At 58.3% G+C, this 26,622-nt stretch overlaps 2 protein-coding genes across 3 annotated transcripts; one reads left to right on the forward strand and one right to left on the reverse strand.

Moving 5' to 3' along the window:
* Positions 1 to 13: 13 nt before the first annotated feature.
* On the reverse strand, positions 14 to 7,761 carry DDX49 (DEAD-box helicase 49). Of its 2 annotated transcripts, XM_061421491.1 has the most exons (13): positions 7,483 to 7,761; positions 6,281 to 6,404; positions 5,558 to 5,643; positions 5,347 to 5,468; positions 4,587 to 4,774; positions 4,327 to 4,467; positions 3,290 to 3,365; positions 2,890 to 2,966; positions 2,645 to 2,742; positions 1,563 to 1,637; positions 865 to 953; positions 685 to 756; positions 14 to 586 (listed from the first exon to the last, which is right to left on the reverse strand). In XM_061421491.1, the coding sequence occupies exons 1-13, from the start codon at positions 7,595 to 7,597 to the stop codon at positions 398 to 400; spliced, it is 1,452 nt and encodes a 483-aa protein (XP_061277475.1). In that variant the 5' UTR covers positions 7,598 to 7,761; the 3' UTR covers positions 14 to 397. The 2 variants fall into 2 exon arrangements, with proteins under 2 accessions (XP_061277475.1, XP_061277476.1); XM_061421492.1 differs by lacking the exons at positions 14 to 586; positions 685 to 756; positions 865 to 953 and adding an exon at positions 1,285 to 1,436.
* Positions 7,762 to 7,879: 118 nt separating this feature from the next.
* Positions 7,880 to 26,140, forward strand: COPE (COPI coat complex subunit epsilon). The gene is made up of 10 exons (XM_061421500.1): positions 7,880 to 8,113; positions 14,959 to 15,021; positions 16,592 to 16,692; positions 20,393 to 20,545; positions 21,670 to 21,723; positions 22,182 to 22,263; positions 23,256 to 23,411; positions 24,606 to 24,674; positions 25,717 to 25,791; positions 25,940 to 26,140. The coding sequence occupies exons 1-10, from the start codon at positions 7,988 to 7,990 to the stop codon at positions 25,985 to 25,987; spliced, it is 927 nt and encodes a 308-aa protein (XP_061277484.1). The 5' UTR covers positions 7,880 to 7,987; the 3' UTR covers positions 25,988 to 26,140.
* Positions 26,141 to 26,622: the final 482 nt, after the last annotated feature.

Consider the following 26,622-nt stretch of genomic DNA (forward strand, 5'->3'; position numbering starts at 1 on the left):
CAGCCACACCCTCTTCTCGCTGCCCCTGCTCCCCAGAGCCAGGCTGCAGAAGCTAAAAGCCTCATTTATTAAGCACCTCCTGCAAGTGACACACCTCTGCTCATCGCACATCCAGGGTGAACCTGGGCTGGGGTCACTGCGTCCCAGGTGGACCGGGGCCCAACCTCACAGCCAGTGTTCTTTCTTCCTCAGCAGCCCGCCTCCCAGCCAAGGCTCTGAAAAGGGGCCACCAGAGGCTGCAGGGTGGAGGGCTGTGCGCTATACAGCGTGTGTGTCAGCGGGCTCTGCTGAGGGGCACTGGGCAGGCTGGCAGAGGGTTCTGTCCTCAGGGGAGGGCGCGCCAACCCTCAGCTTGATGAAGGAGTCCCAGGCTGGGCAAGTGGGTGCTGTGAGGAACTCAGGCTGGACCCTGAGCGGGTGCTAGGGACAAGGAGGCCTCAGGCCGGGCCCTGGGTGGGCGCCCCCTGCGGTCAGTCCTGCTGGCCTTCTGCCGCTGCAGTGTCTGCTCCACTTTCTCCTTAAAGCGCCGGTTCTTCTGCTTGATCTTGGCCAGCTCGGCCTTGCGCTTCGCCTCCAGGTCGGGGTCCTGGCATGGGCAGGACCAGAAGGTGGCTAAGCTGAGCGCCCTCCCTGGGGACCCTTGTGCCCTGCCCCTACCACATAGACGGCTCAGCCAGCCCTCACCTTCCCCTCCAGAATCATCTGCTTCCGCTTGTTAATCTCCTTCTTTTCATCGAAGTTGGCAGCCTCCAGTTTCTGGGCAGGGGGGGAAAGAGTAGGGGGAGGGAGAGACCATCACAGGGGTTGCCACCTTCAAGGAAGCACCCTGGGTCCCCGAGGACGAGCCCCTTCCCTGACACTCACAATCTCACACTCCCTCCGCACCACGTTGACCTGTGTGAGGATCTGTAGGACCTGGGCTTCCTCCACTGGGAACTCCTCCAGCTTCTTTTCTGTGGGGACAGCAGGGGCCTGGGGTTGAGAGGGGGCAGGGAAGGGCAGGCACCACAGAGAGAGATTTCAACCATGTAGCTCTCCATGCAGCAGGGCACGCAAGGCCATACAGAGTCATGTCAGATAAAGATCAGGTTGGCAAGAGCTGGGTACAGACTGCTCTCTCTTTCTGGTTGTTAACAACACTATGAATTTGATTAGGAGTTGTTTTATTTCTGAAAACAGTGTCCATTAAAGTCAAGACGTTTCTAAATCTCAGAACAGTCTGTGCAGTAGTTGGAGATGCCCCAGAGCTGGAGATCCCACCCAAGGGGATTTTTAAAAACCTGCCTAGGCCACAGCCCTGGGGCTTCTGACTCATCTGCAGGGACCACCCACACACTGTGGTCTGAGAAACCAAAGTCCCTTCCCATCAGATGTGGCTTTCGGCTGCTGGAGGCCACGACAGAGTTTCTGCTTCAATTGCTGGGCCAATGAAACTTCTATGGGGGTTGCGTAGGAAAGAAAGTGCAGTTTAAGCCTCCTCACATGAGCAGACAGGCAGGCATTGACAGGGTGAGTGGACGTCTCACCCGGAGGCATCACCCTCCCTTCCCCACACCACTCACTGATCTGCTCCTCGATGGTGTGAACCAGGTGGATGTCATACTGCGTCACCAGCGTGATGGCCTGTCCCTGCCGCCCTGTGGGGACACACCCAGATTGTGTGCTGGAGGCCAGGAGAAGGGGCCGATACAAGCAGGTCCTGACTGCTAGGCAGCTCAGAGCTCCTCCTGATCAAGGGGAACTGTACAGGAGCTCAGTGGGTGGAGGAATGAGTGGAAACGAAGGAAGCTTAGAGCGTCAGGTCTCAGCCCCCTGCTTGACCTCTGTGTGGCAGGCAGGTCTGTCCCAGGGGAGCAGCAGGATTCCAGGGAGAGGCAGCTGTCCTGCCAGCTTGGCCTTAATCAGGGGCTGGTGATGTGGCTGATTTCCCTTTTTGGTGTGGCTGCCGGGGAGCTCAAGCCCAGTCCTGTCAGCAGGAAGCCCAGACAGGCTTCAGCTCCGAAGCCTACATGCCACCTTCTCTGTTCCCGGCCTCCATGAGACAATGCGCTAGAACAGCCCTGGGAGCTGACCAGGCCTGAGGCCCTCAGAGCGGCCCCAAACAGGCGTCACATTCTTGTTACCCATTGTTGGACGGGGTGGTGGGGGCCCAGAGAGCTGATGTGACCGACCTGAGGCCACAGGGCAGGAGAGAAGGGCCAGTCTGGCCCCAGAAACCATGGCTCTGCCAACTCCAGGTGTGAGAAAATCTCCCGGATTCTGTGCCCCTTCCGGGTGGGGCTGAGGAGCAGACACAAGGCTCCTACCAGGAGTCACAGCAAGTGGTTGAACTTTAACACTGAATCCCACAGGGCAGCATCTTACCCATCAGGATCTGTATACCTGTTTGCTGCTGGGCTAGGACGGCCAGCCCTGACAGGTGAAGGGGGCTCGGGTGAGGCAAGAGGTGGTGGTGGGGAGGGGGTTGTGTGCCGTGTCCCCAGGGGACAGCTCAGTGCTGCCTGGGTCATGTGGAGAAGACAGCACCCGCACCTGTGTCTTTTTGGTTGTTTGGGGGGGGTTTGGCCGTAGTGTGCGGGATCTTCCCCAAGAAGGGATCAAACCCGTGCCGCCTGCATGGGTAGCGCCTGCCCTGTCTGCTCACCTGCGCGGGCTGTCCGGCCAACGCGGTGGATGTAGATCTTCGGGAGTCCAGGGGTGTTATGGTTGATGACCACCTGCACAGTGGGAATGTCCAGGCCCCTGGAGGCAGAGGTCACTCAGCGCCTCTGTCCAGGTGGGGAAACCGAGGTTGGGACTCACCCAAGGTCACTCGGCGGTGAAGCTGGGGCTGCCTGAAGCCACCCTCCCTCTCTGGCCCTTTTGTAGAGGCACCCTGGAGCTGCTCACCGGGAGGCTACATCTGTCGCAATCAGGATCCGGTAGATGCTGGACTTGAACTTGGCCAGGGCGGCAAAGCGTTCTTTCTGTGCCAAATTGGGAGAGAATTGGGGCGGGAGGATATCAGGTAGCATCCCAAGAAATGTTTCAGAGTGTATGCTTACTGTGTGAGGCCTGGAGACACGCACAGCAGAGGCCAGGACAGTCTCTGCCCTCAAGGGGCTCACAGTCCAGCAAGGGAGATGACCTTGAGGGAGATGACCTTGAGGAGGCCAGAATGGGGCAGATGGGGTGGCAGGAAGAGTGTTCCAGGCAGAGGAGAGGGCCTGAGCAAAAGCCCTGGGGCCGGGAGGGGTCCCCAGGGCGAGGCTGGTCGGGGAGGGCTCCGGGTGGCTGCCTGGCGCCTCACCTGTTTCATCATGGAATGCAGAGCCACGGTGGGGAAGTTGAACTTGCGTAGCATCATGCATAGGATCTGGCAGGTCCTGGTGGGAAGGACAGGCTGTTGGTCCATCTAGTGCTGGGGTCCTGGGAAGGTGCTCTGCCCCCGCCTTCCCGCCCCGAGACCCCGAACAGTGGCCCTGCGTGACTGGGGAAGGAGAAGCAGGGGTGCCGCGTCCTGCCTGCTGACCCCTTCCCTGGCCTAAGCCTACAAGAGAGTGCTCTAGGTCCAGCCTGTTTTCTTCTGGTAGCCCAAGAAATTCTTGGTGGGCAGTGGTCAGGAGGTCTCCTCCACGTGCTGTGGGCTGCCCTTCTACGCTGGGTCAGGCTAGACCGGCCTACAGCTCCTTGATGCTCTCCCCAAATACGTCAAAGGATTTTGAAATCCCTGGGTCTGTGGAGAGGACAGCCGTGGGGGTGATGTGCTGGAACTCAGTGACCCCCTGAGACCACAGCGAACTGGCTGCTCCAAGGCCTTCCCAGCTGCTGCAGGGGTCTCCTGGGGAGAGCCCAAGGCCCTCAGCTCTTCCAGTTAAGGGCAGGTCTCAAAAAGTGAAAGTGTTAGTCCCTCAGTCTTGTCTGACTCTTTGCAACCCCATGGACTGTAGCCCACCAGGCTCCCCTGTCCATGGAATTCTCCAAGCAAGAATACTGGAGTGGGTTGCCACTCCCTTCTCCAGGGGATCTTGCAAACTCAGGGAATGAGCCTGGGTCTCCTGCACTGCAGACAGATTCTTTAGCATCTGAGCCACCAGGAAAGGGCAAGTTTGAGGACCCCCAAATCCTGGCTCAGTCTTCATGGGAGTGACCTTATTAGCAAACTGCTTGACCTCTCTGAGCCTCCTTGAGTGAATCCTCTGAAACTGCTGCTCGGAGCAGAGGCCCTGGAGTGCCAAGACTGGCCGTGTGCCTGACCCCTCCAACCACAGACCACCTGCTGGACCTCCATGAGGCGCCAGGGGCGGGACACCCGGGGGACGGGAGCGGCAGGCCCGCCGTGCTCACTTGCACGTGTTGGTGAAGATGATGATAGACCAGTCCTCGTGCTCGTCCTGGAAGTTCTGGATCAGGTGGACCAGGTAGGCATCCTTGACCTTCTCAGGCACTAACAGGTAGCGCTGGTCCAGCTGTTCCACGGTGCGCACCCTGGGCACGGGCAGATTTGTTTCCCCTTCTGTTGAATGAGGTCAATGACCTCTGTTGGACACCCCCGCCTCCCGCTTGCCCTGCCCCATCCCCCTGCCAGAAAGTAGCTACGGACTCACGGGGCCTGAGCCTCCCAGAAGAAGGGCTGGTTGGTGGCCAGGCCCTGTAGCTCCCTCAGTGTGTCGGTCAGCGTGGCGCTGAAGAGCAGCGTCTGCCTGCGGGCGGGCACGGCTGCCAGGATGACCTCCAGGTCGACGGTGAAGTCAGTGCAGCCCTGCTCCAACAGCCGGTCCGCCTCATCCATCACCTGTAGCATCAGCCGCAGCAGGCAGGGGGTGGGGACCTGGGGTGAGGCTGCTGTCCGAGGCCCGACCACCAGCCCGGGGCCCAGCCTACCTCCTCCATGTGCCTCCTTTCTGGGCTCAGACGTGCACCCTGGAGCACTCTCCCTTGAGGTCTTGGAGGCCTGTTTTCTTGCCCATCTCAGCTTCAACGTTAACTCCTCAGAGAGGCCCTGCCCTCAACTAACTTTTTTAGTGTGTGCATGCACGTGTGCTCAGTTGTGGCCAACCCTTTGTAACCCCAAGGACTGTAGACCTCCGGCTCCTCCGTCCATGGGATTTTCCAGGCAAGAATACTGGAGTGGGTTGCCATTTCCTCCTCCAGGGAATTTTCCCCACCCAGGGACTGAACCCGCATCTCGTGCATCGGCAGGCGAATTCTTTACAACTGAGCCACCTGGGAAGCCCATCTTTTCTAGTACAGGCCCCCTTTCGTTGGTCCCTGAGATGTCACTGTCACCATTCCTAACTCGGTAACGGATGGCCAATGGGACGCACAGTTCCCAAATGGATGAATCAGGGCCCCAGGCTGACTCACCAGGAAGCGGATCTTCTTTATGCTGAAGGTGTTGGAGCTGCGGAGGTGGTCAGCCAGGCGCCCCGGTGTGGCAATGACTACGTGTGGTTTCCGGGAAAGCTCCAGGGCCTGGGCCACCATGTCTGTGGGTGGAATGCGAGAGGTGGGGCTAGGTAGATGGTCTGAGGCTGCAGCAGTCCCCTGCCCAGAGCCTCCTTGGGTTCCCCCATACCCATGCCGCCAACGATGATGCAGTCTTTCAAGCCCAGAGGCTTTCCCAGGACCCGGAACTGCTCTGCGATCTGATAGGCCAGCTCCCTGTGGGCATGAAGGGGCCAGCATGAGTCAGATGGGGGTTTTGTGCCTGCCTCCATCAATAGGGCCTCCTGCTTGCATCTTTCCTGTTGATACACCCTCCATGGCTCCCAGTCCCCTTTGGACAAAGGTTCTGATACTGACCGTTGGAAGCCCGTTGTGGCTCCTGCCCTCTCACTAGGCTGGGTGCCCGAACAGAGTATGGCTTGTCCTCGGCCAGTCCCACCCAAACTGGCCTTTCCTCATCCCACATCCTCAGCAATGGCCTTGACACCACAGCCATCAAAGCCCGAGACCCAGGTGTTAACCTGCCCACCACCCGCATCCCCCTGCTTCGAGGCTGGTCAGTGGGTCAGTGGCCAAGTCCCCTCCTCTCTGCCCCCAGCTCTGTCCAGGCCTTTCCTCTGCCCATATGCCTACTTCCTGGCCTTCCTGCTTGCCCTGAGTCAAGCCCTGTGCTCAGCACTTTTCACACACCATCTTGCTAATTCTTTAGCACCTCTAAGGGTTGGGCTAATTTCTGTTCCCATTTTGCACACATGGAAAGTGTATTCAAAGAGGTAAAGGCACATCCCCAAGACCACACAGCTGGTTCACTCACCCGAGAGGCATGTGTCTGTACGTGGGGGGTGGGACTCACCTGGTGGGTGTCAGGACGAGGCAGAAGATGCCATAGGGATCCTCAGACAGCTTCTGCAAGATGGGCAGGACAAACGCTGCTGTCTTGCCGCTGCCTGTCTTGGCACAGCCCAGGCAGTCCCGACCTGGGCAGAGAACACAGCAGCGTCACAGGTGCAGACAGGTATTCCATCAGGCACAGCTTACAGCAGCTAACATTTAACGAGCAATGACTATATGCTCAGGCTTCCCTGGTGACTCAGTGGTAGAGAATCCACCTGCTAGTGCGGGAGACATAGGTTCCAGGGTCGGGAAGATCCTCTGGAGAAGTAAATGGCAACCCACTCCAATACTCTTGCTTGGGAAATCCCATGGACAGAGGAGCCCAACGGGCTACAGTCCATGGGGTCACAAAAGACTCGGGCATGACTTAGAAACTTAACAATAATGACAAGAACTATATGCTTAGTACCAGCCTGTGCCCTTCCTGTTGAAGACATTACGACAACTTTCCATTTAGAGTAATCGACACATTTAAGGAGAGTGAGGCCATTATTGTCCTCATTTAACAGAAGGGGAAACAGAGTCAAAGGTTTGCCCAGGACATACAGCCAGTAACAGCCTGGACTGGAACCCACATCCATGTGACCTGAGATACTTGCTACGAACCACAATCTCATTTTGACTCCTTCCCTGGGATCAGAGCTTGGGAAACTCAGAATACCCTCCCCCAACCTGAATCTTATTCTCCCTACTGACTCTTCATCCCTGTTTATTTAATGCCTTAACTTGTCACATCCTAGGCTTCCTGAAGGCGTCTCTTTAATGGCAAAACTGGGCTGGTCCAAAGGGGTGGAGAGAAGAGCAGTCTAGGGACCAGAGTCCTGGAATTACCAATAATCTTGACAACCTCAATTGCCATTTGTAAAATGAAGACAGTAAAGCAAGTTCTATCGAATTTTCCCAGCACTATCTATTAGGTATTCATCAAACCCTCCCAGTGATGAGGCTACGAACGTTTCAGAGATTATATCACTTGTGCAGGCGAGTCAGTCGTACAGCCTAAACGCCAACATTACCTAGTCGTTCTCCGGAACCCAGGATCGCCCGTAAGGGCCAGGGCTGCCCCTTGCCTCACGGGACCCGCGTGGGCAAAAAGCTGAGAGAAGGCAAGAGAAGCGACAGTTGCGGGGAAGCCTCCTGAAGAGACCAAGCCACACTCACCCTCCAGGATGGCGGGGATGCAGCCCAGCTGCACGGGCGTGGGCTGCTTCAAACCCATCTGCCGACACTGTTCCACGAGCCACGAAGACAGCCCGAGCTCCGCGAAGCCTGCCATCCTCGCAGCCAAGGCAGTGTGAGCGCGCGTGTGAACGGTACTTCCGGCGCGTGTCGATGACGTCAGAAAGCGTTCCCGTTCATTGGATCTGCCTCCCGCTCGGTCCCACTTTCTCCAACTCAAGGTTCAAAGCCTCCACCACATCCTTACATCCTTACCATGGTTTCCCGGAATCCCGCGGGATCTCAGCATCGAATTAAACTACAGTTCCCAAGATGCCCTGCGAGACGCACTTGCGTCTCCCGCCCCTCTAGTCCGCTTTAAGAGTCTTCTATTGGCTCATCTCCAGGGAAGAGCCAGTAAACTACATTTTCCGGCGTGGCCGTAGGTGGCTGCCTCCTTCCGGCCGACGTGTCTTTCAGGAAGGGGAGCGAGTGAGAGGGCAGCGATATGGCTCCTCCGGCTCCTGGTCCGGCTTCTGGAGGCTCCGGGGAGGTGGACGAGCTTTTCGACGTGAAGAACGCCTTCTACATTGGCAGCTACCAGCAGTGCATCAACGAGGCGCAGCGGGTGAAGGTGCGGCGGCTCCGGGGCTGGGAGACGCTGGGGGCGGAGACGAAAGACGCTTCCTGGTGGCCGCGGGTCGGGTTCTGATTTTAAAAACCCTACCTTTTCTCCTTGCGCCGTTTCACCCCCTACATCTCTTCAGAGCGCGGTGAGGAATTGTCTTTGTCCCTTGACAAAACTCAAAGCAGTACCATTTCGTGATAATTCTTTGACCGCTTAGTCTGCACCTTAGTAGGCATTCGAGTAAGAGAGAGGTTCATGCTTCTATAGTAGTAGTAACAAATATAATACTACTCTGCGGTAGTAATAATAGTAACAACAATAATAGCTCTCATTTGTTTCCGCCATGCCCTCAATACCCCTAAAGTAGAGACTGTTATTTATCCTCATTTTACAGGAGAGAGAACAAGGAGGCTCAAGAGAGAAATGACTTCTCGCCTGTTACCCTGCCCCACTAGCCAGTTTATTTCTCCCCAGACTTGCTCATTCATTCATTCCTCACTGATCATCTGTATGGGCCAGGCCGTGTATCTGTGCTAGGCTCAAAGCTGTGACAAAATAGATAAACCTCCCATCTTTCTTGGAAACCTCAGCTCCCAAGGGAGGCAGATAAACAATAAGAAAGTAAATAAAGTATCAGGGGCATCCCTGGTGGTCCAGCGGTTAAGCCTTGGCATTTCCACTACAGGAGGCATGGTTCCATCCCTGGTTGGGGAAGTTCGGAATGCCACGCCAAATACAAATACAAATAAATAAAAGTAAGTTATTTAAAAGGTGTCAGGAAGTGGTGTGATGGAGAGTGGTGGGAGTGAGCCTGACTGAGAGCTAGAAACTGCAGCTGGAAAGACCCAGGCAGTGAGTGGGTGACAGGAGAGGGGGCAGCCGGGACTGCTAGCAGCACCTTTTGGGAAGGAGATGGATGGTACTGTCTGTCACTTTGAGAGTGAGCTATTGGAGACTTTAAAAAAAACTTTTTTTTTTGTATATTTATTTTTGGCTGTGTGGGGTCTTCATTGCTGCTCAGGCTCCTCTCTAGTTGCAGAGCACAGGGACTACTCATCACATGAGCTTCTCACTGCGGTGGCTTCTCTTGCTGCAGAGCACAGGTTCTAGGTTTAAGGGCTTCAGTAGTCAGAGCTTGCAGGCTCTAGAGTGCTGGCCCAGGGGTTGTGGCACATGGGTTCCGTTCCTCCAAAGCATGTGGAATCTTCCTTGACTCATCACTGGCAGGCAGACTCCTTCCCAACCACTGGACCACCAGGAAATCCCGAGGATTTTTAAGAGCCGTGAATGTGACAGGGTCTTTGCCTGCCCTCACGGTCTAGTGTTCTGAAGAGAGTAAACAAGTAAAGAATCGAGTGACTACGTAATTACAACTTGAGCCCTGCAGGGATAGGAGATGGAAAGTGCGGATCAGATATTGGGGGCGGGGCGGTGGTGGCTGCTTCATGTGGGAGTGGTCAAATCAGACCAAGCTTCTGTGACTGTCATCTAACCCTGTGACCAAACCTTGAGAAGGCTCTCACTCCATAGGTGAGAGTCCCAAAGGTACTGAGGCAGGGGTGAGCTCTGTGTAGTCAAGGCCTAAGAGGCTGGGATTGCAGAAGTGGGGCGAGCGCAGTTGGGGAGATGAAGGATGAAGTGAGCAGAGTGAGAGGGAGGGCCTGGGGGGGTGCGCACAGCAAGGGTTTGGAGTTTTTCCCGAAGGTCTGGGAGGCCATAGGAGCACCATGCAAGGGAGTGGCAGACGTCTTCACGGAGGCAGCCGAGGGGTTGGAAGAGTTTGGATTCTGAAGTGGAGAAGGCTTGCTTTCCCTTTTGGCCTTTGGCAGTGAGCCCCATGTCCCTGAGTGTCATCTGTGGTATGGAGGGTAAAACCTCAGACTTCAGTAAGAGGTTCGGATTCGTTGAAACCACGTTTGCATGATTGTATTAGTTTTCCATTGTCAGTGTGACTAAGGACAGCTCAAGGCAACACAAGTTTACTATCTTGTAGCTTCTGTATGTCAGAAGTCCAACCCTGCTCTCACTAAGCTAAAATCAAGGTATCGGCTCGGCTGTGTTCCTTCTGGACATTGTGGGGAAGAATCACTTTCCTTACTCATTGAAGTTGCTGCTTCTTGTCCAGGGGCCACCCTTAGCTCCTGGAGGCTTCTAGATGCTTCTCTCCAGCCCTCAACTTCCCACATCACCCTTCCATCTCAGAATCAGCCATGGAGGGACTTTTCTGGTGTTCCAGTGGTGAAGACACTATGCTCCCAATGCAGGGGGCCCAGGTTCAATCCCTGGTCAGGGAACTGGATCCCACATGCTGCAATGAAGATCTCCTGTGCCGCAGCTAACATCTGGTGCAGCCAAATAAATTAAAAAAGAAAAAGGATCCAGGCATGGGGGTTCTTGGAATCTTGCAAGTTTCCTCTTCCCCTTCATTCCTTTTGTCTAAAAGTCCTCTGTTTTTAAGGGGTTCTGTATTAGACTGGACCCTCCCAGATAACCCAGCATGGTCTCCCCATGTTCAGGGCCATAATCTTAATCACACCTGTGACGTCCCTTTTGTGACGTAAGGAAAGCTGTCCCAAGGGCTCGTGGACATCTCTCGGGGCCTTACTGTGCTCAGCGTCACAGTTGTTAACGTGCCTCCCTGCTGGGTAAAGCAGACCACAGGAAGGTTTAGACAGGCCTGGCTGCCTCAGGTTCTTGCTCTTCTGTGTTCTCCCTGCAGCCAGGGCTGTCACAGCACCCCTCTGAGCCTTGCTCTCCCCTCCTGTCGGACGGGAGCCGTGACTTTCATCTCAGCAGGGCCCCGTGAGGTTCCGCGTCACACTCGGCGACCCACCTTCTGCCTTCTGTTGTGTGTCTGTTCTGTTTATGTTACAGCAGTGTGTTCTTCGAGTCTTTCTGGGTCATAATATGCAGATTTTACCTCCCTGCTGAAGGAAGCAGCGCGAGCTGCTGTATGCAGAGAGCTGTGGAAAGCAAGGGAAACCAGATCGGCTGGCAGATCACTGTTGTTGGAGGCAAGGCTGTGGCGCAGCCTCTGAGCTGGGGCCTGGGTGCCCTCTCTGCAACATGGTAAAGATGCACTGGCACCAAACCAAGAGACCCTCCCTGGCACGGCCAGAAGCATGGGAGTCCTTTCCCTGCTGAGCCCTTTGACGTGCGTTAATTCTGGTCCACAGGCCACCTAAACCCTCTTCAGCAGCCTGTATTGGGTTAAATGGTGTCCCTGATGAGATGCGTCCACTCAGAACCTGTGACTGTGACTTATTTGGAAAGGGGTCTTTGCACACTGCCAGGTGGTGCATGGTAAAGAATCCGCCTGCTGATGCAGGAGACGCAGGAGATGGGGTTCAGTCCCTGGGTCAGGAAGATCCCCTGGAAGAGGAAATGGCAACCCACTCCAGTATTCTTGCCTGGGAAATTCCGTGGACAGAAGATTCTGGCGGGCTACATCTATGGGGTCACAAAGAATCACACACTTCTGAGCAAACACACATGGAGCTGTAATCCAGTGAAGGATCTCTGGATGGGATCAGCCAGGATTTAGGATCGGCCCTAGACAAACCTAGACAGCATGTTAAAAGCAGAGATGTCACTTTGCCAACAAATGCCCCTGTAGTCAGAGGTATGGTTTTTCCAGTAGTCATGTATGGCTATGAGAGTGGGACCATAAAGAAAGCTGAGTACTGAAGAATTGATGCTTTCAAATTGGGGTGTTGGAGAAGACTCTTGAGAGTCCCTTGGATTGCAAGGAAATCAAACCAGTCAATCCTAAAGGAAATCAACCCTGAATATTCATTGGAAGGACTGATGCTGAAGCTGAAACTCCAGTACTTTGGCCACCTGATGTGAAGAGCCAACTCACTGGAAAAGACCCTGATGCTGGGGAAAGATTGAGTGCAAAAGGAGAAGGGGATGACAGAGGATGAAATGGTTGGATGGCATCATCAACTCAACGGACATGAGTTTGAGCAAAATCATGAGATAGTGAAAGATAGGGAAGCCTGGCGTGCTACAGTCCATGGGGTCACAAAGAGTCGGACACGGCTTAGCACCTAAACAGCAACTAAATCCAGTGACTGGTGTCCTTCTAAGAGAAAGGCAGAGAGAGGCTTGAGGCAGACAGAAAAAGTGGAGGCGGAGGTTGGGGTGACACAGCCGCCGGCCAAGGATGACCCAGAGCCGCCAGCAGCTGGATAAGGCAAAGGCGGATCCTCTCGGCTTGTGGAAGGAGCACAGCTCTGCTGACACCTTGATCTCGGACCTCTGGCCTCCAGAACCACAAGAGAATGAGTTTCTGTTGTTCTGAACCCCACCCTAGGTGGTGGTTGGTTATAGCAACTTCAGACAGGCACCCCCAGAGGTGGCCCCAGGCGGAGCCCCTGGTGTGTTGCGGTGCTGGCACCGTTGTGATGTCTGTTTCCCTACTTGGCCGTTTCTCGAGTGCCCACAAGATGGCAGGCACCGCACAGGTGTTAAGGATGCAGCAGCTAAGAAAGCCTCCAGGAGGTGATGGTCTAGTGTGGTCAGGTGACACTGATGGCCAGTCAGAGGATGGGATGTGGTCCCCTTGCCCAACCCCACCCCTGGCCTCCCTGGACAGTTCCCCTGGCTCTCAGCGCTGGCTGCACCGCTGAGCCGTTTGCAGGCAGTTTGAGGCCCCCCTCCCTGTGGTTGGATGTCACTGGTGGACGTGAGCCTCCTGGCTTTTGGGATCTTTGAGCTCCCAGCTGGTGCTGATGAGCCGTCAGGACTAGGCACCAGGGCACTCCGCTGGTGGCATGCTTCATGGTTCCTGGGGTTCCCTGGTCTGTACAACTGTCTTCGTTCTTATGCCTCCCAGAAGCTCTTCTCTTTGGCTGCTTGGGAAAGTCCTGAGGTCTGCATGTGGGGTCTCAGTGACCCCCCCTCGGCCATCCTGCAGGGTCGGTGGTGTGCCTGTTTGACGCAGAGGGCAGCTGAGGCTCAGGGTGGCGTCTGGTCCCTCACAGGGCATCTCACTGTGTCACTGCTTCACAGATACCAAGAGCCAGCATTTGTGTCTCTCTTGTTTTGAAGAAGATAATCTTATTTATTTTACTTTTGGCTGCCCTGGGTCTTCGCTGCTGCACGCAGGCTTTCTCTAGTTGCGGTGAACGGGGGTACTCAGAGTGTGGGCCTCACTGCAGCGGCTTCTCGGGTAGAGCACGGGCTGTAGAGTTGGGGCTTCAGTAGCTGTGGCGCACAGGCTTGGTGACCTTGCAGCATGTGGGCTATTCCCAGATCAGGGATTGGACCCGTGTCTCCTGCATTGGTGGGCGGATTCTTTACCACTGAGCCCCCAGAGAAGCCCCTTGTCTCTCTCTCTCTCTCTTTTTATACTGCAAGTGGTGTGGGGACCCCAGCTGGGTTGTCCTCCCCAGTGTCCAGCTCAGGGTCTTTTGAGAGTCACTTCTTTAGGAGACACTGTGTTCCAAGTCCTGGCCAGATCCCGGACTGGGATCTGTGGCTGGAGCAAGCTACTGAGACCCCGTGGCGAAGCTGGCTGGAGTCCAGCTGGGGCCAGGAGCCAGGCTTCTTGTTAGCAGTCTCCGGTGGCCTGAGAGGAGGACACGTCCACCTCCCTCACACCCTCAGGCTGGGAAGAAGGCCTGAGCACTTGGAGTCTGGTTCTCAGCCTCGGGGGAGGGTAGTTCTGGCATGCGCCCACTGGTGGGGCTCTAGGCCATTGTCCCCCAGCTCGGGCAGCTTGGCAGGCCGTTCTCTCTGTGGGTCCCCAGGCCCCGTGGTTTGGAGTGGCGGCTCCAAGGTGGCCAGGCCCGCTTGCCTGGTCACTTTCCTCTCCCGGCCCCCGCGTGGCCTGTCGCAGCACCCCCACGCCCTCTGGGCTGAGTTGCTCTGTGCCTGCCTGCCCCAGGCACCGTGGGGCCTCCAGGAAGTCGGCCAGCACTCCAGGGCATGGTCCAAGGCTGTTCCCCCAAGGAGGGGCCCTCGCGTGCCCACAGCCGCACGGGGGCCCTCTTCAGGGTGCTGCAGTGAACTCTGCATGAGCGCCTTACAGCTGCTGCTGGGTTCTGTGCGGTGACTGGGCTGACTGAACGTGGCCTGTGGACCTCGTCCCCACGGACACGGCAGTCCCCAAGGACTCCCCCCGCCTGCTAGACCCCAACATTGCTGTGCTGGGGCAGCCAAGCTGAGCTCTCCCAGAAAGGTCCTCTGAGTGAGGCGAATCTTCGTCTCTCCTGTTTGTCACGTTTAAAGAGCATTTTGAAACCAAAGCAGCATGGAAGGATCCGCTGCAGACCGTAAAGTCTGCTTTGCACGTCCCGCACCAGGTCCCATCCCTTCTCCAGCATCAGCCATCCATCTCCAGATAGGAGTCTTCCCAAGCCTGCTTTCTGGGCTTGTACAGACTTAGGCATCAGTGCACGCCCACCCCCAACCCCACTGCAGGCGTCCTCAGACCACCCGGACTGTTGAGCTGCTTCCATTTTGGTCTGCTGCACTTCAGGGTCCTTCCCCATCGGCATGAGCAGCCGTGTCCCGTGATCAGAAACGTGGCTTCTGCCCTGGCCCCTTCTGTATGGCTGGGGCCGTTTCAGCATTGTTGTCTCCCTGTCTCTCACCCAGCCAGATGGGGGTGACAGTCGAGCCTCCTTTCCCAGGGGGATGTCCTGGGGAGGACAGAATGGGGTGCCCAGCATGCTGCGTGCCATCCGTGGCGGCTGCTTTCCTGCGGCCGAAGGTCCTAAGGCGGCAGAGAGCCAGGGCGGGGACTAGGGCCCAGGCTCCTGGGAAGGCTGCCCGCGGCTGGCCTCTGCGGGCCTGCTGGCTGCACGGCCCCCATGAGTCCTTACCTGCCTTTGCTTCTGCAGCCATCCAGCCCGGAGAGAGATGTGGAGCGGGATGTCTTCCTGTACAGAGCATACCTGGCCCAGGTGAGCGTGGGCCCTTGACCATGACTGCCGGGGCCCTGGGACAGGAGAGTCAGGAGCAGTGTCGGAGGGGGCGGGAGCCACGCAGCCCGTGTGGCCGCCCCAAGTCGGTGCAGGTCACTGAGGCCCTGCAGCACCAGCTCAGGAGACCTGCGTTGGGGTTTCTTGCTTTGCTTTTTTTTTTTCCCACTTAATCAGTAGATTTTACTTGTTCAGTATGGTTCTGGGTTTACAAAATAACCGAGCAGATGATAAAAAGAATTCCAAATCCCTAGCCCCATCCCACAGGCATTTTCTCTCATTAACAGTTTGGGTTCGTGGGGTGCTTTTGTTACAACTGATGCACTGGTATTGATACTCTTATTAACTAGAGCTAGCAGTTTAGATGCTACAGTTAAATTTTTAAAAGCATCATTACATGTTGTGCTCAGTCATGTCCAACTCTTTGTGACCCTGTGGACTGTAGTCTGCCAGGCTCGTCTGTCCATGGGATTTTCCAGGCAAGAGTACTAGAGGGGGAAGCCATTTCCTACTCCAAGGGATCTTCCCACCCAGAGATGGAACCCACATCTCTTGGCATCTCCTCCATTGGCAGGCAGGTTCTTTACCTGGGTCTTAAAAAGCAGCATTCCCCTGGGACATGATACAGTGAGAGTTCATCCCCCTGTTGTAAAAACAACCCGGACTCTGCAGAGGATTGAGCTGTGCCCGCCGGGTTCCCACCCCAGGCCCACAGCACGGGTGTGGCTGCCAGCCTCGTGCCCTTAGAGCAGCGGGGAGGGGGCAGGCCTGGGCTGCCGTGTGGGGGGCACGTGGCCTCACGTCAGGCCTCAGGTGGCTTCCCAGGTCTGTTTGCCTCTTTCCCTCTGCGGAGCATTCTAGAACCTGAGGGGACTTCCCCCTGTGGCCCAGGTGCTCCTCCCTGCCACCTCCCACCTCCAGGGTATGTGTGCCCCCATCAGAGTAGGGTGCCCAGTGCACTCCAGAGTCTCCTTGGATATGTTCACATATACGTGTGTGTCTTTAAAAGATAAACGTATGTAGGGACTCCCCCGGTGGCCCAGTGGTTACGGCTCTGTGGCTTCCATGCAGGGGTCACAGGTTTGATCCCTGGTCGGAGAACTAAGGCCCTACATACCATGTGGCAAGGCCAAAAAATTCTTTTTTAATAAATTTTTAAAAACTAAAGGTGAAGACATGTAGAAGGCAATGAACACACTGAAACTGCCTGGAAAGCAACAGGAAAATGGGTCCCTGATTGCGGTTTCCCTTGGCAGTGACCTCCCTGCTGGGTGTCTGTGGGCGGGGTGAAGCACGTGCCCAGATTCCCTGATCCTGGTGACCCCCTCCCCTTCACCACGGGGTGCTGCACAGTGACCGGCCAGGGTCTGCAGCTGGAGCAGCGGGCAGCCTGGCTCCCGAGGGTCAAGGGGCGTCCCTGGGAGCGGTAGGTACTGGGGCTTCAGCAGGGCGCTGCTGGCACCAAGCAGCCCTTGTGTGTTCCACGGGGTCTGGGACACAAACCGCACCGGGAGGGCGGGCGGGGCTGACAGCGTCCGTGTCCTGCCCGCAGAGGAAGTACGGCGTGGTGCTGGACGAGATCAAGCCCTCCTCCGCCCCGGAGCTGCAGGCCGTGCGCATGTTTGCTGAGTACCTGGCCAGCGACAGCCGGCGGTGAGGCTGGGGCACCGTGGGCGGGCCTGGGTGGGCAGGGGCTGTCTGGTCGGCATCCCTGCTGTGTCCCTTCGCCTTGCTGAGCCTTGGCTCCCCTTACCCGCACAGCGGGGGCAGTGAGGGGCCCTGCTTCAAGGAGGTCTCTGCAGGGGTGGGGGACCAGAGGTGGGGACTGCACAGCTGCCTAGGGGCTGCGGGAGCCTTGTTGCTCAGAGAGCTTCCCCGGGACACACTCGGGGACCCTCCCACCTTCCGTTGCTGCTCGCCTGCCTTGCGGGGAGGCGCTGGCAGCTGCACCGCCTGTCATTCATCTCTGCAGACGGGTGGGAGGGTGGACGCTATGTCCTCACTCTGAGCTGCATGTCCACCTCGTGCCGCTGATGAGCAGTCATCAGACTCCCTCAGGCGGTGGCCGGCAGAGGCGAGGGGCAGGGCTGTAGGGACCCGGAAGCGCTGGGTCTTCCAGGACCAGGCCCGCCTGTTCTCTGCTGCCCGGCGTGGGGTCTGAGACCGCTCACAGTCCGGCCATGCTGGCTTCGGGTGGCTCCTGCTCAGGCAGGTCTGGGCTGGGATGCTCACCCAGGTGCCTGTGAGCTCAGCCTCTGGCTGGGAGCTGTGTGGCCCTGCCTCACCTGTGCACGGAGCACCAGCCTGACCCAGCAGGCCCTGTGGTCCCCCTGCATCTCGGTTCCCCCTACCCCCAGAAATGGACTGCTCACAAGCCCCCTGGGATTTCAGAGGTGAAACACCCACCAGAGGGTGGCTGGGCTAGAAGGCTGGGGCAGCACAGCCCATGACACGGAGACGCTCTGCTCTGTGAGCCAACTCCAGCTGCCCGTCTCAGCGCCGGGGCCTTCTCTCACAGCACTGTGATGCTTTGGGGGATCTCAGGGAGGTCCTCTCCTGAACTCTGCCCCGTGGAGCTTGTTAGACCAGGATGAGGTCATGACCTCGTCGATACTAGCTTCCCTCATGGGCTGCTGCAGCCCTCTGTGGGTCCCAAGTGTGGATATCTCCTGTGACCCCCACTCTGCTCCTCATGGAGGGCAGCACCCTGTGCGCAGCCTACTTTGATCTGGCTCCTTGGTCCACAAAGAGACCTGAGGGGTTTCTTCAAAGAGGCTTAAGCGGTGGCAGCTGAATCAGATCAGATCAGATCAGTCGCTCAGTCGTGTCCGACTCTGCGACCCCATGAATCGCAGCACACCAGGCCTCCCTGTCCATCACCAACTCCCGGAGTTCACTCAGACTCACGTCCATCGAGTCAGTGATGCCATCCAGCCATCTCATCCTCTGTCGTCCCCTTGTCCTCTTGCCCCCAATCCCTCCCAGCACCAGAGTCTTTTCCAATGAGTCAACTCTTTGCATGAGGTGGCCAAAGTACTGGAGTTTCAGCTTTAGCGTCATTCCTTCCAAAGAAATCCCAGGGCTGATCTCCTTCAGAATGGACTGGTTGGATCTCCTTGCAGTCCAAGGGACTCTCAAGAATGTTCTCCAACACCACAGTTCAAAAGCATCAATTCTTCGGCGCTCAGCCTTCTTCACAGTCCAACTCTCACATCCATACATGACCACAGGAAAAACCATAGCCTTGACTAGACGAACCTTTGTTGGCAAAGTAACGTCTCTGCTTTTGAATATGCTATCTAGGTTGGTCATAACTTTCCTTCCAAGGAGTAAGCGTCTTTTAATTTCATGGCTGCACTCACCATCTGCAGTGATTTTGGAACCCAGGAAAATAAAGTCTGACATGGGGACCCCCAAAAGCTGTGAACCTGACCTCGTTAGAAACGGGGTCTCTGCAGATGTAAGTGGTTAAGGACCTTGAGCTCATCTTGGATGTAAGGTGGGCCCTAAACCTAGTGACGGGTGTCTTCAGAAGAGAGGGAGAGAAGATGCAGACGCGGAGGCCACCTAAAGACACAGGCAGAGATCTGGACAAAGGAAGACACAAGCCAAGGACTGCCACAGCTCTGAGAGCTGGCGGGGCGGTCCTGGACACGCTGTCCCTTGGAGCCTTGCAGAAGAAACCAGTCCTGCCAACAGGTTTAAAAAAAACCTTAAAAAAAACAAACTATTTGACTGCACTGAGTCTCAGTTGCCACATGCAGAATCTTTGATCTTCACTGCAGCATCTTTAGTTGTGGCATGCGACATCTTAGCTGTGGTACTTGGGATCTAGCTCCCTGATCAGGGATTGAACCAGGGCCCCCTGCCTTGGGGGCATAGAATTTTAGCCACTAGACCACAGGGAAGTCCCCTGATAACACCTTGATTGCAGACTGCTGGCTTCTAGAATTGTGAGAGAATACATCCTGTTGTTCCACTGCTTCCTGGCACCTGGTGCTTTGTGATGACCCCCGGACAGTTAAGACAGGCGCCCTCTCTGCACCTCACTAGCCTGGGTGATGAGCCCTTTGGGAAGGGGAAGGAGCTCCGGGACTGCTACAAGCATTACAGAAAAGAACCGACAGGAAGCCCAGGGCGTGGAGCTGGTGCTCACAGTGCGCCCGTCCTGACAGTGCAGACTGCCTGGGAGCAGGTGGTGGAGAAGGCACCAGAGCCCACGGGGTGACCACAGCACGTCCCAGTAACAGCCTACAACACCGATGTTAGGAGGACAAGTGCAGGCTGCGTGTTCACCGCCTGCGCGGGGAAGCAGGCAGGAAGCTTTGTGAGGTGGCCTTGGGGCAGCTCATGCCAGCCCCGTGGGATCCCTGCACAGTCCTGCCGCACGTGCAGTGGGCAGCACACTCAGCTGTGAAGTCACTGGTCCGTCAGGCCCCTCTCTGGTGGGCGTGGAGAGGCTGAAGACATGTCCCTGGCCTCCAGGGGCCCTGGGGTGCACAAACATTTGGTCACCACCCCCCAGGAACCCACGTGAGATGTAGGCGTTTGCTGAGACGACATCGGTCCCGAGCCACAACATTTTCCAGTAGTGACACAGGGCCCTTCTCTCATTAATTGCTCAGCAGCCCTTTGAAACAAGAATCCCAACTCCTCAGTTCAGTTAAGCACTTCATTTCTGTGACGTGTGGGTGCGCCCAGCTGGTCCTCAGGCCAGCCTGGACTCTGGCCTGGCGCCAGCACACCACCCACCTGTCGGAAGCAGTCAGGCTGGGGAGCCAGGGACAGCCACCTTGGCCGCGGGGCGTCCTCCCACACAGCCGCCCTCAGGACCCAGGCCCAGTGCTGACCGAGGTAGACCTGGACCCTCTGCTGAGACCACCAGCCTCCTGGGGAAGTTGGTGGCGTCATGAAGATGGAGTGCACCTGTGTAGCCTCATGTCCCTGCCGTGGGAGGTGCCCCCAGCAAAGCCAGCCCACCCCTCTGCACTGGGGTGGTGTGGACACCTCAGCCCTTGAGCACTGATGCCGGGGTAGCGCGGGGCCTGGGTGGTCATCTGCGGGCAGGGCCAGGCATGACCCTTCCTGCACTGCATCTCCCCACGGGGCCTGGCGCACCTGACCCCACTTCTGGCCTCGGTTTCCCCGTGTGTGTGAAGCCTGAGAAGTGCCTGATGAGGTGGGGAGCCTGGCACCCAGAGGGGCTCTTGGTGCAGACAGCTGGGCCCATCCTGCCTACTGCTGCTCTGTGCCCGCGGGGGCCTGACTCGCCGTCTCTGGGCCTGTCTGTTCCCCCTGGGGGTGCGGCCACCTCCTGCCCCTGCCTTGGGCCATGAGCAGCTGTGTCTCACAGGGATGCGATCGTGGCCGAGCTGGACCGGGAGATGAGCCGGAGCGTGGATGTGACCAACACCACCTTCCTGCTCATGGCTGCCTCCATCTATTTCTACGACCAGAACCCAGATGCAGCCCTGCGCACCCTTCACCAGGGGGACAGCCTGGAGTGGTGAGTGGCCATCCTACACGGGGGTTTGGGGGGTGCTGCCTGAGAGGCAGCTTAGAGCCTCATTAGCCGTTGTCATAGGAACGGCGAGGGGGGCTGCTTGGAAAGTGGGCCTGGGGTGGGGTGCAGGCCTCTCGTTCCAGCTCCAGCTCTTGTTCCCAGTCCCAGAGACACTCTCTTCCACATGGCTGGGCTGCTGCTCTGAGGACATGGCAGCCTCCGCTGAAAAGCCTCTGTTCGCAGCAGCAGAGCTGAAAGCACCTTTGTCTCCGCCTGAGGCCTCTGTGCCCGCCCTCCCTCCACGAAGCCTTGTGCTCCTCTGTCCAGGGCCCTGGCCTGTCCACCTCTTCCTTGGGCCCTCACCACCCTCCACTGAGGCCGGGCCTTGGGCACTGCAGGCCTGGGCCCTGAAGCCCCGTGCAGCCTGAGCTGGCTCCACCCCCACCCCAGGAGGCGGCTCTGGGCTGTGGTGTGATCCTTGCTCTGGCCAGGGCTCCACGAGCCCTCTAGTTGCTGCCTTGCCTTGGTTAGTCTTCCTTCTCGCCCATTTATACCCCACCTCAACCCAGAAGGGGGTTTGCAGTCGGCCCGGTACGTGGCTGCGGTGGCAGTGGACCCACGAATGTTCCTCATGCCCCTCCCCAGGCTCTTCTGGGCACGGGGTCATTCTGGCGGGAAGGCTCTGGAACAAGAGGCCACATTAGTGATCGCCGGTCCCAGCTGTCTAGGTCTAAGAGGGGCTGGTGGGTGTGGATGCTGAAGGCAAGGAGCACTTGCTTACCTGCAGCTCTTCCATCTGGGAAAGAAGCGGGTGCAAACCTGGTGGCTGGCCATGGGATGGGCAGGGAGCGGGCCGCAGGCCTGGGGACCCCGTGGAGCTCTAGGCCTGATCCTGCTCGACGGAGGCACGGCCTGGGAAGCGATGGGGCGCTGGTTATGGCGAGCAGTGCCCACAGAGTTTGATTCTACCGGGCTGATGGTCAGCTTCAGTTTTCCCCTCTGCAAAGTGGGACTGGTGGCCCGAGCACTAACAGGAAGTTTCGGGAAGGTGGTGCTTACACAGAGTGAGCTCCCAGTGGGAGGGTACGGTGGGGTGAGGGTTCACGGACCACATACCTTTCCTGCAGCATGGCCATGACAGTGCAGATCCTGCTGAAGCTTGACCGCCTGGACCTTGCCCGGTAAGCCCGTCCCCACCGGGGGCTGCTGGGCAATGGCCTGTGCCTGGGGGTGGGAGGGGAGGGTATCTTAGCCAAGGCCAGGCTGTGCTGGGACCCTGAATTCTCCAGAAACCAGTCCTCTGTCTTCAGTGGGGACCACCTCGAGCACGCACCCTGGCTCAGATCATCAGCAATGCAAATGTTTCTCCATGTAGTGCGTTCTGGTCCACAGGGGTGACGGCACCACTGCTTACCTACCCGTCCCTGCGTGGTGCTGCCTGGGACAAGGGATATCGCTGCCGGTGCCTCAGCTTCCTTCTGTGAGGCCGGCAGCAGGGCCCGGCCTACAGGGTGGGAGCAGGCTTCGGGTGTGTGCAGCCGCAGGGGGGTGCTAAGGCCTCATGAGCAAGGAACTCAGGCAGGGGTGGGGGACAGCAGCCTGGCCCCACAGCCACTGGGCACCTCTCCTCCGCCCCCAGGAAGGAGCTGAAGAAGATGCAGGACCAGGACGAGGACGCTACGCTCACCCAGCTGGCCACCGCCTGGGTCAGCCTGGCTGCGGTGAGCCCCTGCCCAGCCTGGGCCGGAGCACGAGGGCAGGAGCAGCCGGGTGCCCCGAGGCTGCTGCTGGGCTTCATGGACACCCCAGGCCTCGTGCTTTCTTGGGGGCCGGTCACCCGAAAGAGCGAGCCCAGCACGTTTTCCCCATCACTCAGCCTTGACCCCTTCTGGCTTCCTATAGGCCAATAGCTTGGCCAGACCCAGGGTGAACCGACTGGGGGGCTCCAAACCGGACTCGGCATGCTCTCCCTGCACGCACTCACACTCTGGGGCCTGGCCCCAGGCTTGGCTGCTGCTCAGCTTGCTCTCCAGCTCCTGGCACAAAGCTGGGGCCCAAGTCCCTCCTCGAGCCCAGCCCCCTACCCCCACATGCCCGGGCACCCCTCTCCTGGCAGCAGCCCTGTTTCGGTCTTGGGCTTTTGACTTCCTTTCTCTGAGTTCACGCTCTTGTCCAGGCTTTTTAAAGTGTGCTCCTTGTCTGCGTGTATCTGCATGTTGTTTTGCACGGCTGAGGCCTCACCCCATAGGATCCATTCAGTGCAGGGGACACACCCCAACAGTCCTCTCTGTAGCCTTGCATTTGTTCACAAGTGCATCTTCGTGTCAGGCTCCCCGGCCAGCGTGACACTGTGTCTCTACCAGGCAGACAGAACCTGCTATTCAGAATGCGGGTGGGCGGGCTCAGGACCGACCATGGAGCAGAGGCCGGTGGGCCCTGTGTCCCAGCCCAGACCTTGGCCCAGCTGCCAGTGCGTTGATTCCTCCTTGAAGCTGAGCCTTTCAAGTCTGTAAACTGAGGGCTTGAGGGAGCCGGGTTTGAGGGGTCTGCACAACGCCTCGGCCCCTTCACAGTACAGGCTGCTCAAGGGCTTCTGTGCGGAAGGTGTCGGTGTCCCCAGGGTGCCTGCCCTGAGATCCTCCAGGAGGGAGCAGGCCGGGGCAGGGCAGGGTAGCAGGGTGACAAGGCGGTGGTGTCCCAACTGTCCCCGCAGGGAGGTGAGAAGCTCCAGGACGCCTACTACATCTTCCAGGAGATGGCCGACAAGTGTTCGCCGACCCTGCTGCTGCTCAATGGGCAGGCAGCCTGCCACATGGCGCAGGGCCGCTGGGAGGCTGCTGAGGGCGTACTGCAGGAGGCACTGGACAAGGTAAGGGCAGGCCCAGCCCCACCCCAGAAACAGGTGCGGCAGGGACCCTACGGCCTGCCTGCTGGCCAGGTGGGGATTCTCACGCTGACGCAGCTAAAAGTCGGGATTGTGAACCACAGTCCTCATTCTGACTTCTTTTGAAAATGGGAGGATCCAGTCAGCCCAGGCCTGAGCTAAGCAAACACGCCCCGTCTCCTCCTCACTGATGCCGCCCCTACCTGGCCTGGGGCGTTTCAGGGTGATGACCCCTGACCTGGATCTGTGCTTGAGAGAGACCCCTGCCGTTGGCTGCTGAGGAGCGAGCAGAGCGCACACAGACGTGTCGCCTGTGCCCGTGCTCACCGAGCGGAGGGCCTGAGCGTGCCGCCCGCGGAGGCTGGGGGCCGCTGCAGTGGCCTGCCTTCTCCCGACCGACAGCTGAGGCAGTTTCTGATACAACGAGAAACTGACGCCACTGGGCAGCCCCTCCCTCTTCACCTCTGCGAGGGGCCGGGCTGTCACAGCAGGCTGTTGGCCGCACGGGGACAGGCCAAGGGCGTGGTGGGGTCATCAGGCTGCGTGTGTGGAGCTGTGACCCATGCCGGTGCCCAGGGTCCATGCGGCCCCTTGAGCCTGTGACACCCCGACTGGCATGTCGCCACCATGTCTCGCCCCCCATCAGGGCCTTTGGGCTGGGGTTCCTGGCCAAGGCAGCAGCCGAGCCCATTCCCAGGATTCCCCGGGCTTCAGCGCCCAGTGTGGGCGGGTGAGGGGAGGTCAGCTGCTTGGAGGTTCTGGTAATTTTCTGCAGTTTCCTGTCAAGTCCCCTGGGGAGTGGGCGGGCCCTACCCCACGTTCTCAGGCCTCACAGCTGCAGCAGGAAGACCAGCTCGCTGGGCTGTGATACGCTGAGGCTGCCTTGGCCTAGACTCTGTCACCTTAAGATTTGTGATAAATAAATAGGCCCCTCGGAAACTGCAGCAAGCGGAGTCTTCATGTCAGTCTGACCTGTTAAGGAAGCACCAAGCCCCTGGGGAAAGCAGCTGGTGTGGGGAAACAGAAGGGAAGGCTCCGAGGTCTCCACCTGGCCAAGCATCCAGTCACGGGGCACACTGCGTCTTGTAGCCCCAGCCCTGTCTGAGCTGGCCCACCCCTGTGAGTGGGCCAATCCACTGGCCTGGAGAAGCTGACCCTGCCCATCCCCTTTGTTGTCAGGACAGCGGCCACCCTGAGACGCTGATAAACCTCGTTGTCCTGTCCCAACACCTGGGCAAGCCTCCTGAGGTAGGCCCCTCCCCGCCCCCAGCAGGTGCAGCAGGGTTTTCTGGCCCTCGCAATGCCAGCCTGTGGTGGGCAGGGGTCTCCAGTGAGGCCCCGGCTCCACAGGGAGCTCGAGGTCACGGAGTCTGAACTTCAAGGCTAGCCTGGGGTTGCGGAAGGAACCTGCTCCCCATGAGTGGATGCGGCTGCCATTGACCCTGGGAAGTTGGTGGTACAGTCACTCCCCCAGGGCCCCCACCCTGCCCAGAGCTCAGAGAGTCCTGTGGACACGTGAGCTGAGGCTCAGGGCTCCCACGGTGGGAGCCAGCCTGTGTCATCTCACAGTCAGGAGCAGGCAACAGGACAGAGAAATGGGGCCCAGGGGAGCCATCCCAGTGAGCCTGTCTCATCTGAGGGTGCAGGGGGAGGATGCGGGGCACTGCCCATTAGGTGCCAGGCCCAGGCGGCCAGGGGCCCCCCACCCCAGGGCTTCATGGGGGTCTGTCCCCAGTGCCTGTGGAAGGGCCCCTGGCAGCCTCAGGGCTGGGGTGGTGTGGGACAGATAGGACAGCGCCCCCACTCAGCACAGAGACACCCCCAGACTACCAGTTTGGAAGAAGCAGAGCTGCATAGACGCCCACAGCCCCGTATGTCAGGGCTGGGTGCGAGGTTCTGTCTTGGCCCCAGTTCCCATCCCCAGGCCTCTGGGGTGTCTCCATACAGTGTGCCCAGAACAAACTCACCTCCTTTCCCAGCCCCATCCCCCTGACCTGCCGTCCACTCCGTCTGGCCCCCTGCCTCTCCCCGGGCCTGGGTCTCCACCCAGCCCCCATCCCTGAACCTGGTGCATCCCTTCAATCATGTGCAAGTACAGGCTCCCGGCCCCGCCCCCCAGGGTCCCCTCTAGTTCAGCATGATTCCGGGGTGTGGGGTGATGGAAAAACGGAGGGGAAATCGGGGCTCTTGCCTGGGTCTGGCTGGGTGGCCCTTGCTTCATCCCATTCTGCTTTCCAGGTCAGAGCCAACGTGGGTCCCCACGTTTAGCTAACCTTGCCTCCTCCCACAGGTGACAAACCGCTACCTGTCCCAGCTGAAGGACGCCCACAGGTCGCACCCCTTCATCAAGGAGTACCGGGCCAAGGTGAGCCCTTGGGGTGGCCCAGCTCTGCACCCCAGATCCCGCAGGCTCTACTAGGCAAGGTGGGGACTCGGGGCCTGGCTCACAGATTATCCCGTTTCTCTGTCTCTCTGCGCCCCCCCCACTCCTGCACCCCCAACTCGCATCAAAGGAGAACGACTTTGACCGGCTGGTGCTGCAGTATGCCCCCAGCGCCTGAGGCCTGCCCCAGATGCACTTCCGGAGGAGCCGTGGGAATGCGAGGCCAGGGCTCTGCTGCCCTCTCTGCCGGGCACTTGCCCTTTGGCTAGAAGTACAGGCTGGAAGCCCATCCCAGCCTGCCGTTTTTCAATAAATGTCTCCATTCCAGGAATCCCCACCCAATTTGTGTTTGCTCCAGCCACTTTGAAGGGGCAGATGGGAGGGACCCCTGCTGACCAAACAGCTACCCCCACGCCCAGTTGGCATCCAGGGAAACTGAGGCACAGGAAGGTCACAGCCATCACAAGGGGTACCAGGATTTAAACGCAGCACCCCTGGGGGGTCTGGAGGTGGTGAGGGTGCCGGAAGTACTCGGGTCTCAGCTCAATTGAGTGGGGAGGGGGCGTGCCGGGTCCTCATAGGAGGAAACATTGCCCTACCGCACCAGCCCCTGCTCCTTGCTGCCGTGTGGTGAGTCAGGACAGGCCCGCCATGATGGGGGCGTGGGTGCCAAAGCACCGCTGTGGCCGAAGCACTGAGCTCCTTGCCCAGAAAGGTGACTGCCTAGTGAGCACCCGTTGATAAGTAGAAGCTGGACAACAGAGGGAGGGGGAGTGGCCGGGGTCTCTGGGATGAGGTCACCGTTGAGCTGTG

This window comes from Bos javanicus, chromosome 7, assembly GCF_032452875.1.
Source record: "Bos javanicus breed banteng chromosome 7, ARS-OSU_banteng_1.0, whole genome shotgun sequence".
In the NCBI taxonomy this organism is placed as follows: domain Eukaryota; kingdom Metazoa; phylum Chordata; class Mammalia; order Artiodactyla; family Bovidae; genus Bos; species Bos javanicus.